At 56.2% G+C, this 13,467-nt stretch overlaps 1 protein-coding gene across 1 annotated transcript in view; it reads left to right on the forward strand.

The window, feature by feature from the left end:
* Positions 1–13,467, forward strand: part of COL13A1 (collagen type XIII alpha 1 chain) — a 154,112-nt gene that overhangs the window by 113,178 nt on the left and 27,467 nt on the right. Inside the window, exons 18-28 of the mRNA XM_023644199.2 lie at positions 1,405–1,449; positions 2,359–2,391; positions 3,125–3,151; positions 3,755–3,817; positions 5,684–5,737; positions 6,566–6,652; positions 8,201–8,254; positions 9,310–9,354; positions 9,748–9,813; positions 10,999–11,022; positions 12,538–12,600. Of these exons, the coding sequence (XP_023499967.2) occupies positions 1,405–1,449; positions 2,359–2,391; positions 3,125–3,151; positions 3,755–3,817; positions 5,684–5,737; positions 6,566–6,652; positions 8,201–8,254; positions 9,310–9,354; positions 9,748–9,813; positions 10,999–11,022; positions 12,538–12,600 (561 nt within the window). The remainder of the gene's footprint in view (positions 1–1,404; positions 1,450–2,358; positions 2,392–3,124; positions 3,152–3,754; positions 3,818–5,683; positions 5,738–6,565; positions 6,653–8,200; positions 8,255–9,309; positions 9,355–9,747; positions 9,814–10,998; positions 11,023–12,537; positions 12,601–13,467) is intronic.

Raw genomic sequence — 13,467 nt, forward strand, 5'->3', positions numbered from 1 at the left:
GTACCAGGGCTTTGGCGGCCAAAAGACCTGTGTTCAGATCCCTGCTCCCCATGACCTTGGCAACCGTACCTGACCTCTCTGAGCCACAGTTTGCTCACCTGTGAAGCAGGAATAACCTCCACTCTTGCGCTGCAGGGCATTCTTGGAGATTGAATAGAGGAAGGATGTAAAGCCCGTAGCCCAGGGCCAGACACGTGGCAGGCGCGGTAAATGGCCGTGCCTTTCTCTGCTCTTTCCCGCAAGAGGGATTTCCCAGAATTTAGTGGCTGAGCCAGGCCTGGGGCACAGGCTTGTCTGCTGTGGTCACTTCCTGAGTCCACAGGTCTGTCAGGGCTCCGTATTGCCATCCACAGCACTGGCCTTCAGATGCAGGCTGGCTGCTGTCACCTGTGCTGCCCAGCATCCTGGGCCCTGGCTGGGCCTTCATTTGGAGTTTGACTCATGGAAACCAGAGCTGCCTCCATTTTCCCCTGAGCCCCTCCCTCTCTGACATGGCAGGTTCATCCTGACTCACCTCCTCTCAGCCCCGTTTGTCACTGGCTGTCCCCTCCAACCCTTTCTCCTCTGGGGCATCCTTCCAAGGAGGGAAGAGTATACTCCCTGTCCTTCCTGAGGTCGTCTTCACACCCATAGGTTTGGCGTTTTCACACAGAGGTTTCTTTAGAGCTTGAAGAAAAAGACGGGATACTGGCCAGATGGTAGAGCAAACCCCACGATATCCCAGAGAGGCAACAGCTCACCTGTGTCTCTGGATGGGCAGGGTCTGGGATGCGGTGTGGAGAAATGGGTGGGCTTGGGGGCTCTGGGCAGCGCCCTGCCTCCATCCACAGTCCCCACGACCCAAAGCACAGGCTGACCCTCCACCATGTGGGGCCAAGGCCCACGTGCCCTCAGGAAGAGTTAGACCCAAGGAACCTGAGAGGAGAAGGAAGCCTGCGTGAAGAGGAGAGCTAGGAGCGGTGCCTGGCTTAGCCAGCACTACCACCTGAGCATACCTGCTGGAGTGGAAACGGGGCAGGAAGTACCAGACGGGGATGGGAGGGGGGTGGTGTGCTGTAGGTCAGCGGCCAAGTGGGCCGCTTCCACCCCTGGCCTAGCCTGCAGTGCTGAGTTTCAAGCCGGCCGGGCCCCCGGCTGGCGGTGGATCTTGAGCAACACCCCTGCCCCCCAGGTCTCAGGCTCTGTGACTTGGGCCCTTCTATGAGTGCACATGGCTGAGAAGAGTGGCCCACGGTGGCTGCCAGCGATGGCAAGGTCCTCAAAGCTCACCATGAGCTGGACGGCCTTCCCAAGCTTCCAGACCAACCTTCTCACGGACGTCCTTGCAGGCCACGCTTCAGGGGCTGAGGCCTCGGGGTGCTGAGTTGGGTCCTCCTCTCATCATCCTCTTGTTTCTTCCCGCAGGGAGAACGGGGCATGCCAGGGATGCCAGGCAAACAGGGAGCCAAGGTACCGGGCCCTCGCTATGTCCTGGGCAGCCCCCTTCCAGCCCCTAGCGCTCTGTCCCAAGCTCTGGGACACCCTGCAGCCCAGCTCCTTCTCCATCCCGTGTCCTGCTGTGAAGACAGGGTGCTCATCTCCTCCCCTGCCCCTCCCCTTGCTACACCGGCCTGTCCTTCCAGGCAGAGGTGCTCCTGTTTGTCCCATGAGCCGTCACTCACCAGTGCCCTCCTGACGTGGCCAGGCCACCTCCTGGGCATCTCTGGGTCATAAAAAGCTTTTCAGGTAACTTTCCCTCTGGCTGCAGTCCTGAGACCCACATGGGGAGTAGGGACCCCCAAAACTTGCCTTTACTTGGGATTTACTAAGTGGTGAGTTTGGTGCCCTATGTACTTCAAAGTAGGTGGTTCTTGGGCTGATGTAGAGATGGGGTTCACTCCCAGCTGCTCCCCAGTCCACGAGGACATAGGTCCAGAGAGTGCCCTGTGAGGAGAATCCCACTTGCACGCTCGGGGGACGACTGTGCAGCCGTCTACTGTTCGTCCCTTCCCACAGCTCTCCCACTACTCCGCCTTCCCCTCCCACCTCTTCCTCTTCTTTCCTATCCCAGGGAAGCTCTCCCCCCTTTCCACCAGGGATGCCCCCATCTAGCCCACCCGTGGGCTCCCTGCCAAGGTGCCCACTATGTCCCCCAGGAGGGCGCGGGAGCTGAGCGGGTGGGTATGTGTGCTGCATAGAGCCTCTTCCTCGGAGCCCACTCTCCCTCCGCCCAGCTCAGCAACCCACCTGTCCTGTGGGTCTGGGCGGCTGACAGAAGTGAGCAGTCAGCCTTCACATCTCCCCAAGGGGAGGCTGGCCGCTTCCTCGTGCTTCCCCCTGACCACAGGAAGTCTCCACGTCTTTTCCTCTCTCTGCCAGGGTGCTCCTGGAATCGCTGTGGCTGGGATGAAGGTCAGTGGAACGTCGTAACTCAACAAATGAGGGGCAGGATAGGAGAGATGGAGAGCGGAGGACAGAGCTGGGGCTGCAGGGGCTCAGTGGGGTGGCCACTGGAATAGGGAGGGACAGACGGGATTCGGAAACCTTTCTCTTAAAGCAACATTTATGCCAGATGCACAACTTGAACAACAGATGTTGCACTAAGCCTTGCAAGTAAGTAGCAAGTGTTTACCAGCCTCAACTGAGGCTCTCGCCAGGCTGCCATGTGCAAGGGGGCCCAGGGCTTTCCTTTACCCTCTAGGACTCAGCGGCTGTGTGCCTGCAGAGAGGAGGGCAGGGGTCCTCCTCCTGGACGCCACATGCCTGCAGAGAGGAGAACAAGGGTCCTTCTCCTGGACCCAGCCCTAACCACCCATTGGTTGGCAGGCAGATGGGTGGATCCCCAAGCAGGTCCACCTGCATGGGGCATCGTGTCCAAAGCAAATGCCCTTTCCTTCCTCGCCCTCCTCCTGGGGTGCCTTGCTGATGCTCACACCTGCCACCCTCCTCACCTAGGGGAAGAATAAGAAACAGTTGGGAGCCTGCTTGGGCCTGGGGCCTGGGGCCTGAGGCCGAGGCAGAGGAAAGCCCTGGGCTGGCCGGATCCTTCGCCTCCCCCCAGAGCACCTTCTCTCCTGCTCTCCCTCACTCTCGCTCGCTCCCTCTCTCCCATTTCTTTGCCTGAGTCTTCTTTTTTTCCACACAGGGTGAGCCAGGGACCCCAGGAGCCAAGGTACGGATACAGAGGGAATGTTCTGGGCTGCCTGGAGCATCAGGCACGGGGTGGAGTTGGGAGTGGCTGCTGCTGTTTCATCTTGGTCCCCCTGAGGCTGGCCTGGGGCTGGGGACCTGACTGAGCAGGGGAGGGCCCCGCCGGGGAGGGCCTGCTTGTCGGAAATACACTGCGAGTGCCTCCCCCTCGCTGGATCCCGAGCTGGGCAGCTGGCCAGTTTGCCTGCACGTCAGCTCCAGCGGGCAGTAGCTGCTGTCCCCCTACCTCCAGGGCTCTGTCTCTCTCATCTAGGACAATAGGAGATGTAACATGAAAAAAAGTTTCTGTGGTCAAATGTGTTTGAGAAATACAGGGTTTAAAATATTACACAGATTTCTTTACTGCAGGCCTGCTCAGAGCCTTTAAAATGCCAAATGTGCACTGGGAAGTTCTAGAAAGAAATATGCTGTGCAGCATTTTCAAACTTTTTGACCAGGGCATGCTTTTTCAAGAGGAGCATCTTATGGGACTAGTATTCTGGAAACACTGGTCTTTGATCACTGTCCACCAGCCCCTCACCGCACCCCATCCTCTTATCAGTGACTTTCTCTTCTTACTCCAAAGGGAGACCCAGGAGCAGCAGGGAAGCCGGGGCCCCCAGGTTTGCCGGGAAAGAGGGGGCAGAGGGTAGGATATTGTGTCTTTGAGTGTGTGCCCCCTTCATCCTGGCCTCCGCGGGTCCCCACTCCTTGCCCACCCCTGTGGCTGGTGTGCTGCCTGCAGTGTGCTGTGGGTGCATGTGTCTCCAGGAAGAGGGGAGTGCCGGGATGGCCTGAAAAACTTCAGAAATTCACACTCTTGAGCGCACCCTCCCTCCCTGAAAGCCATCAGTTATCCAGGAGGAAAGCCCAGCAGACGGCAGGCAGGCCCGCCCTCCCTCCCTCTGTCCCCACTCCCCCAGGGCCTCTGCAGGGCCGCAGCGGGTCCTTTCCCTGTAGACCCAGCCTCTGGTGTCAGGGCAGGCCCCAGCTAAGACACACCCTAGGTGCAGCTCAGGCAAAGCGGGGCCGCTGGGGCCCCGGACTCCCTTCCCACCCAGCACCTCGGCCCTTACCCAGCTTCCTCCCCTCCCTGGGCCAGCTTCAGGCCATTTTGTCATTCAGCTTTTACCCAAGGGCAGGTAACAAGGGGATGACACCCAAAGAGTTGGTGTGGCCTCTTTTGTGGCTGCAGCTGGAAAGTTCATTGAGACATCTGAGCAAATTATGACCCCAGGGCCCTCGATTTATGTTATTACATACAAGAAGCACCAGCCATCAGTCTATATAGAGTGGAGCTTCTCGTGCAGGCCTGGCGGGGTGCTCTTGGGGGCTCTCCTGATATGAGACACTCTGTGAATGCCAAGTGAAGTCTTCGTGTCTTAGATGACGGAGCATCAGGAGAGCCAGGTGCTAGGCCTGGCTCTGCCACTGTGGCGGTGAGAGTGGTCCATGGTCACAACCCTTGTCATGTGCAGTGACCACTGGGCTGGGGGATCTCTAGGGGACTGTGTCCACATCACAGGGGAGAAAAAGAGTTCTTCAGTCATGGAAGCAGCTGGTTAGGGGCAAGTATTAGTTTGCTAGGACCACTCTAACAAAGGACCACAAAGTGTGTGGCTTACACAATGGAAATTTATTGTCCCACAGTATGGAGGCCCGAAGTCTGAGATCAAGGTGTCGGCAGGGTTGGTTCCCTCCGAGAGCTGAGAAGGACAATCTGTTCCACACCTCCCTCCTAGTTTCTGGCAGTTTGCTGGCATCCTTGCTGTTCTTGGCTTGTACAAGCATCACTCCAACCTCTGCCTTCATCTTCGCTGGTGTTCTCCCCACATGTGTGTCGGTGTCCAAATTTCCCCTTTTTATAAGGACACCAGTCATAGTGGATTAGGGGCCCACCTACTCCAGTGTGACCTCATAACATAGCTAATTATGTCTCCAGCGACCCTATTTCCAAATAAGGTCACATTATGAGATACTGGGACTTAGGCCTTTGACATACAAATTTTGAGGGGACACAATTCAACCCATAACAGGAGGCAAACTTCTTAGAATATCCCTCTGGGGGAGAAGGCATGGATGGTTTCGTCTTCCCTGGAGGCAGAGAGGAGGAGGGCAGAAAGCTCTCCCCAGAGACCGGGCCTCTAATTACTAGGCATCACAAACACGGAAAAGAGCATAGTGGTTAAAAAGAAGAGCTTTTACTGTCATTTCACACTGCTGGCCTCACCCCAGGAGACCCCCAAATGGGACTACAGGCTCTTGGCCTTGGCTACGACGTGTGGCAGTGTCACTCCTCTGCCTGCGTGAGTGGTGAGGGCCCAGCCCCCATGGGGACAGGAGAACAATGATGCAGACTGTAGGTTTGGCAGAAAGTAGATTCCTTCAGAAAGCAGCCCATGAGGGGCAGGGAGGCAGGAGAGAGAATCCAAGGCCCTGTGCTGGTGGGGCTGGTGCCTTTGGACACCCTGGGGAGAAAGTTCCTAACGCCTCACTGTCTGCATTTCCTCCACAGGGTGAGAAGGGGGCTGCAGGCCCCCCTGGGCCACTCGGCCTCCTGGGGCACAAGGTGAGTATCGATGAGCTCTGAACAGTGGGTTCTGCGTCCAACCCCACCCACATTATCGGCCCTGCACACTCACATGGACCCCAGCATTGGAGACGTCCCTCCCAGACTGGGGGGAAAGCAGCTGGAACACAGCTGGATTCTGTTTCAGGGGAGGGACACTTGGGGTACCACATGGGAGGCCCTCATTGTCCCCAGTGCCCAAATTCAACGAACTCAGTAGTTATGACCTAGTCACCAGCTTTGAAAATGTGCTCTACAGTGCATGAGATACTCTATTTTTAAAAGATATTCCATTTAAAAAAAAAAACGCCTTGAGGTCAAGTCAGTTTGGGGAGGGCTGTGTAAGACAGGACCCCTTGGAGGGTCACCGGCACCTCAGCCTGTCCGAGTCTGGGCACCTGTGTGGGAGGAGCTGGCAAGCTTCATCTCACTCTGCGTTTCCTACTATTGTTTGGCCGCCAGACCCTTTGTCACGTTTCACATATTCCCAAGCCCCTGAGGAGTGTCCCGTGGGACACGCCTTGAGAAACACTGCTGAGGACCCAGGTCCTGATGGTCTCTTGTTTCAGCCCTACACGTGTTCCCCTTCAGCAACCAGCTCCATTCTCCCTTCATATCCCACGGCCGGATCAGACCAGGCCTGGCTTCTGAAGGCCTCTGGTCCCCAGCCATCCTGGACCCCACAGACCTCTGAACGTCCCCCCATTCAGCCTGGACTGAGACCACTGCCTCCATTCCTTTGACCTGTGAGGGGGGAAAGACAGAGGATCGGAAGGAAAGGGTCAACCGCCTCCCTCCAGAGCTGGTAACTCTGCCTTCTGCCCCCAGGGAGAGAAGGGTGATGCTGGCAACTCCATTGGAGGAAGCAGAGGGGAGCCTGGCCCCGCAGGGCTCCCTGGACCCCCAGGGCCGAAGGTGAGTCTTTCCCTGGGATCAGTTCTCATGGGACACGGTCGCCTGTGGCCTTTATCCTCAGCCCATTGTTGGGCACTCTGTGTCCTGGACACCTTGCCTTCTCTAGTCTTCTATTCCAGATTTGTAGTTTTTCCAGTGGATTCCAGAAAGGTCATTTGTACTGAGCATCTGCTTCTAAGCAGTGACGATTTGACCGTCCAGGAGAGATGTCCCCCCTGGGGCAGATGGATGGTCCCATTGGTTCAAATGGCTGTGGTGTATCTGAGTCAGGGCCCAATGGATACAAGGCTTAGGACAGCCAGCAAGGCCCCTCGCCTAGGCCCTGAGTAGGTGGCAGGTCAGTGGTCAGCTGGGCCCCCCGTGCTGGCACATGGGGGAGGGGGTCGCAGCAGAGGACAGCTGCAGTGGACTGCCCGCACTTCTTTGCACTGGGTGGAAACGCAGTGGTGAGATTTGTTTCCCAAAGCAGACACCTCCTGTGTTGCTTGGTCTATTTTAGCAGTGCAGGGAAGTGAGGGGTCTCTTTCTTAGCTTGTAAGGGGAGGAGTCATTACTCCATGGGATTTGAGGCAATAGATGCATTCATTCCACTGGCATTTACCCAGGGCCTGCTGTGGCCTGGGCCCTGCACCGGCAGTGGGGCTGCAGAGAGCCCGCCCTCGGTTTGCCCACGATCTGGCAGGACAAACCAACCCACAGCTCACAGGCATATAGTGTAGGGAGCCACAGCGAGCCCTATAGACAGATGAGAAGAAGTGGTGGGAAGGGCCTCGGGATACCCAGCCCCCCATGCCCACCTGCCAGGGCGGGAATAGAGCTGCCCAGGCATGAGCACCCGCTTTGCCAAAGACGCCCTGCCCCTGGGCTCTAGGATACCCTCAGCCAACCCTTCAGGGCACGGATACCTGGCACATCTTGGGTCTTGATTTGGGGTTGGGGAAACCTGCATCCTGGGACAAAAGGGAAGGAAAGCTGGAAGAAACTTGTGTCCTCTTTCCAGGACGAGGCAGATGTTGAGGAAGTGAGGTATTTGGAAGGGCCTCCTCCTGCCTCTCCCTGCCCCTCCTGTCCGAGGCCTCCTGGGGCCTCCCCACCTGCCCAGGGCCTTCACTCTCCCCTCTGGCTCCCAGGCAGGACCTGTTGAGGTGCCTTGACAGGTGTTCCAGGCTCCAAAATGACCTGCCTTCCCACAGCCAGGGGCTGATGGCAGTCCACAGATGCTGCAATGGAGCTGGGCTTGTGTGTTAACCGAGAACCCAGGAGGGCCTGGCCGTGCCGGGTGGACATCAGCAAGTAGTGCAGAACTCAGGGGAGAAAGGGAGTAGACAGGGAGGGCAGCCAGGAAGAGGTGAGACCCGGGCCGGGCCCAGGGGTGGGTAGGAGTCAGATAGGTAGAATTGGGTGAGTTGGTAGAAGCCAGCGGGGAAGAAGACAGAGGCCGAAAGACACGTACTACCAGGACATCAAGAGCAAGACCATATTTGCCCCCTTAAGCAGCTGTCTCAGCTGCCTTGCGTGCCCTCACCCCATCCCCCTCCTCTTCCCCAGGGAGAAGCTGGTGTCGAAGGCCGGGCCGGGCCCCCAGGACGGCAAGGAGACAAGGTACAGAGGCCCGCAGATCTGAGAGCTGCAGAATAAGGGTCTTCTTGGGAGTTCAAGCCCCAGCTCAGAGAGAGAAGCAGTCCCCGGCCGTCCCTGCAGCTGGACCCCTGGGGCACAGGCTGATGGGCAGTGGCTCCCGGCTGCCGTCTCTCCTGGTTGCCTGGGGTTGGAGAACCTTCCACTGGGACAGCAGCCAAGCAGAGGCTGGCCCAGGGGCGCGACACTTGGGTGGGAGTAACACAGACCCCTGTTCTGTTAGCTTCCAAGCCGCTGGTGAAGGCGGGGCTCCCACTTCTCCAGGTGCTCCCTATGGAAGGGTCGGGTCAGTGCCGCTGGGTCCCACACAGGCACCCCTGGACTGAAGTGCTGTGGGGGCGGGGAGGTAGGGGCAGCTCACTGGAGGTGGCAGTGGCTCAGCGCTCTGTGAGCTGGCCAACGGCAGGGTCACCAGGGGTTGAGTTATGTGAAAGGGTTTGTTTTCTTTTATTTTTACTTTCTATGTTGGTTTTTAAAAAATTGTCTTCAGTGTTACCATCATCCCAGAACAAATGGAACTGTGGTTTGTTTTGCACGATTTACACCACTGTTCCGTTTATTCCCCATAGTTCTGTCCTGTTTGCACAGGAACAGGTGTCCCCCCAGCCCCGCCCTGCCTTGGTTCCTAATACCCAACACTGGCCCCGTGTTTCCGCTGCATTTGGGGTCTTTGGCAAGCCGACAGGCCCCGGAGAGAACCACAGAGGCTCTCTGGCAGTTACTCACCACCCAGGCGATGGGCAAACTGTTACTGAGCCCTTGTTACCTGAGCAGATTGGAAATGAAGGGAAGCAAAGGGCCTGGTCCCTGCCCCCAAGGAGGGGGCTGACTTAGAGGACTGGAGGGAGGGGCAGGAGGAGGTGCTTCCTGAGGGGTGGAGCCTGCCCTTCATGCACAGGGCTCCTGAGGAAGATAAGGCTCCTGGCCGCTCCACAGCCCCTAACAGGTGACCCATCTGGGGACACGTTTTCTGATACCCGGCTTTATCCCCATTTCACTCCAATTTTGTCATGCAACAGGGGGAGCCTGGAGCAACTGGAGAAGAGGGACCAGCTGGCCCCAAGGTACGTGCATCTCCCACCCAGAGTTACAGCACCGCCCTGGGGTCTCAGCGTGAAGTGGCTTGTCCCTGGGGTCTTGAGGGGGAGGAAGAGGAAGAGCATTCTGGCCCCAGATGGGAGGTCTGACACTGCAGCCGTGATCGGTCTGTCCTCTGCAGGTCTGTCTAGTCCAGAGTTCTCACATGGTGTCTTCTGTGTTTGCTGTAGAACCCCTGGGCATCCTCTGAGAGTGTTTGCAATCCCCTGACAGGCTCCCTCTATTGCCACTCTGCATCCACCTGTGTGCAGCCAGGTGCAGCCACTGTTGGCCCTGGTCCCATTTGATGGAGAGCAGGTGACACTGGTCCTCAGGTCCCTGCTGGCCCGGGCCTGCGTTGAGATCCCATTGTCTTGTAGGGTTCCAAGGGAGAACCGGGGAAAGAGATGGTGGATTACAATGGAAACATCAATGAGGCTCTCCAGGTGAGTGGGCCAGCCCAGAGACCAGAGACCTGGAGGTGTGCGTGGGCCTCCGGGATCCGCACCGGGCCCTGACGAAGGGCACTGCAGCACTGATTAGTGTCCCTGACGCCAGGCCACCAGGCAGAGCTTCCAGGACAGTCTCTCCCTTGCTTTCTCTCCTTTGGCCTGCCACCACGCAGCCTTCAGGCAAACAGCCCCCTCGTTTGGCATCCAGGTGACCTGGCTCTCAGTCTGGACCCAGTTGGCCCGTTATGGCTCTGGATAACTGAGAGTCGTAACTGGAGCATCTGGCACCCTGTGGGCTGCTGGCCCATCCAGGGTTCTGGCCCCATTTCTTCAGCACACATTCCCCTTGCACATAGTAGCATCTGTCTTTCTGAAATATATCTCCCTTTGTGTCAATTTAGTCATATTTCACATTCACATGGTACTCACCCTTTAAAGTGGGATTTCTTGGCACCATTGACACTTGGGGCTGGATGATCTTGGCTGTGGGGAAGGCTGTCCTGGCTGTTGTAGGATAGTTAGCAGCATACCTGGTCTCCACCCACTAGATGCCAGTAGCACCCCACTCCCAGTTCTAACAACCAAAATATGTCTCCAGACATTGCCAGATGTCCCCTGGGGGACAAAATTGCACCAGGTTGAGACCCGCTCCTTTAAAGAATCTTTGTACCTGTGTGAATCCGCTTATAGGGTGTAAATTCTTTTTTAATGCTAACAGTTGTCCCTGTAATTTACTTTTGAGTGGTTCCATATTTTGCTATACTACATCTGTTTATTTAAAGGAAGTACGTCAGAGCCTTGAGCTGGGTTCTGGGAGAAGACAAGAGAACAGGGAGGGTCCCCGTCAGCAGTTGGAAGGAACAGGAGATAGTGCTTCCCTCCGTCTCTGGTGGAGTGAGGGAGAGGCTGCCGTCCTTGGAGGGCACGGCTGAGCCTGTTGTAGGACAGCTTCAGAGCAGCATTTGGTGACAGGTGGCGTGTTCTCTGTCCAATGATTACAAACCTCTGGGAAAGGTGGGGGTGGCATGGGGCTGGGAGGCACAGAGCCCACCTAGAGCGTCTACCTCTGCTGTGCTCCTGGAGGGGCCCTGCTGCCATGTTTCCATGACTGGGCTGAGGGGACACGGTGGGCGACTCTTGACTCGCTCTTCAGCTGACTGCGTGGTGTTGGTTTTTCAGGAGATCCGAACGCTGGCCTTGATGGTGAGTCCTCCTCCTTGCGTGCTCTCCTCGGGCCCCAGGCCAGGGTTGGGGGAGGCAGCCTGGAAGCAAGGACTTGAGCTCTCGCCTCCAGAAAGCAGACACGGGGCTTCTGGCTTAGGGTCGACCGTATGGTGCTGGGCAGAGGGCAACGTGAGCCGGAGCAGGGGGTCTCAGGAGCTGCCCGCCCCTGGGTCATGGCCGTCTGCTGGAGCGGCTCTTCACGACTCAGCTCTGCTCTCTTGTCAGAGCATAAATGCTGGGTTCTGTCGACAGCTGTGTCGAGGAAACAGTGATACAAGGGAGGATAGTGTCATGTTTCTCCTTTTTCTCAACCTTCAGCTAATAAAATCCAGCAACTTAAAAAATCAGTAGCAACCTTCCACATTTCCCCCTTCCCTAGAAATCAGTTTCATTATCTGCATTTGGAAAGCCAGTGACTTCCAAGCCTTTTTTTTTCAGGCTCTCAGTTAATATTTGTAGTTAAAACGACTGCCACCAGGTTTAACTTCCAGGTGGAGAGAAGAGGGGAAATCACAAAGTTCTCAAACTACTGGAATTTCATTTCACTTAATATCTTTGGTGGCTGCATGCCACAGAACACACTTAGGGATGACGCAAACCCAGAATCAAACACCAGTCATCTGACGTCCCAACCCCAGAAAGTGGTATGAACCACATGATTCTGGAATCAATGAGCTTCATTTAATGGGCACATTAAAATATATTATTTGAAATAGGTGTTGGAAGCCAAACCTGCCTGGAAACTTCTTTTCTTTTTTTTTTTAATCAACGTGGAGGTATAATTTACATACAATAAAATGTACCCATTCTAGGAGTTTTGACAAATGTATATACTCACATATGCACCACCCCAGTACTCCAGAAAGTTTCCTCATGGCCTGAGGAGTCAATCCCACACCTACCCCCAACCCCAGGCCACCACTGATCTGCTTTCTGTCATCACAGATTAGATTTGTCTTTTCCAGAGTTTCCTAGGCATAGAATCACACAGTACGTAGTTTTCTGTGTCTGGCTTCTTTTGCTCAGTGTAATGGGTCTGGGTTTCCTCCACACCATGGCATGTACCAATGCCTGCTTCCTTTTTCAATGCTGAGTAGTATTCCATTGAATGGATGTACCAGATCTTCACCTATTGATGGACATTTGGGTTGTTTCCCAAAGACGTTTTTAAATCACTGTCAGGGAAGGTCAGATTTGCCTTCTTGGAGCCCAAGGAGCCCCCATGGGTGCTGTAGAGGGAAGAAGGGGGAGAGGCTGTTGGGCATGGCTCTAGGATCCCCACCCCCCACTTTAACCCAAATATACTCAGTGCTTATCTGCTTTCTGCTGTGGGGTCTCCATGTTATTTCCTTTGCAAAAAAGTGTTCCTGCCATGGAAGAAAAGTTTGAAAATGACTGATATCTATAAACCAGCCTGCACGTACACTCCTCTGGCAACAGGCCACCTCTCCTCTGTCAGAAAGTTCTTCCACACATCTTTCTTTTCTTTCGTAGGGGCCCCCTGGTCTTCCCGGGCAGATCGGCCCACCAGGAGCTCCAGGGATCCCAGGCCAGAAGGTAACACTTGTCTTGACAACAGGGATGCAGACCCTGCAGAGGTCTGTGTATGTCCTGAGCACAGGACCTCAGGGCTGCCCCTTGTCCTGTGACCCGCTCATCCTCCCACAGCCCCCGCTGCACTCTGAGCGGTAGTTCCTCCCGATGCTCCACGAGGCCCCACGAGCCCTGCTCACCCACATCCCAGCTGCTCCCTCTCCTCCTGGGCTCAGTTCTTCCCTTGCTCTCCGTCAGGGGCTCCTGGAATTCACAGGCCCTCCTCTGTGGTGGAGCCTGGGTCTAAAAGAGCCCTTGCCCCACCCGGACCACAGCGGGGACCCCAACCCGCCATCAGGGACTTGAGCTCCTCCCCAGTCTCACCCTCCCTCGCTCCCTGCCTCTGCTCGTTTTATACTCTGCCCCTCACCCCTGTGAAGTTTCTCAAAAAGTCCTTCAAGGGGCTGCCCAGTGGCACAGTGGTTAAGTTCGCACGTTCCGCTTCGGTGGCCCAGCGTTCACCAGTTCGGATCCCAGGTACAGACATGGCACTGCTTAGCAAGCCATGCTGTGATAGGCATCCCACATATAAAGCAGCGGAAGGTGGGCACAGATGTTAGCTCAGGGCCAGTCTTCCTCAAAAAAAAAAAAAAAAGCCCCTTCATGTTTGCCCCTCACTCCTCTTCTTCTGAGGCCCCTGCCCTGACGTTCCTTCCCCTCTTCCTTACCTTTCAAAGTCCTTGCAATTCAAGCCCAACTCAAAGGCCCCTCCTCCTTGAGGCTTCCCTGGGCATCAGGCAGTGTTCACTGCCCTTTCCTCTCCGCTCCGCTCACAGCACCTACAACGTTCTGCCTTGGGGATGCGGCTGGTTGTTTACCTGGCCTCCCATT

This window comes from Equus caballus, chromosome 1 (assembly GCF_041296265.1).
Source record: "Equus caballus isolate H_3958 breed thoroughbred chromosome 1, TB-T2T, whole genome shotgun sequence".
In the NCBI taxonomy this organism is placed as follows: Eukaryota; Metazoa; Chordata; class Mammalia; order Perissodactyla; family Equidae; genus Equus; species Equus caballus.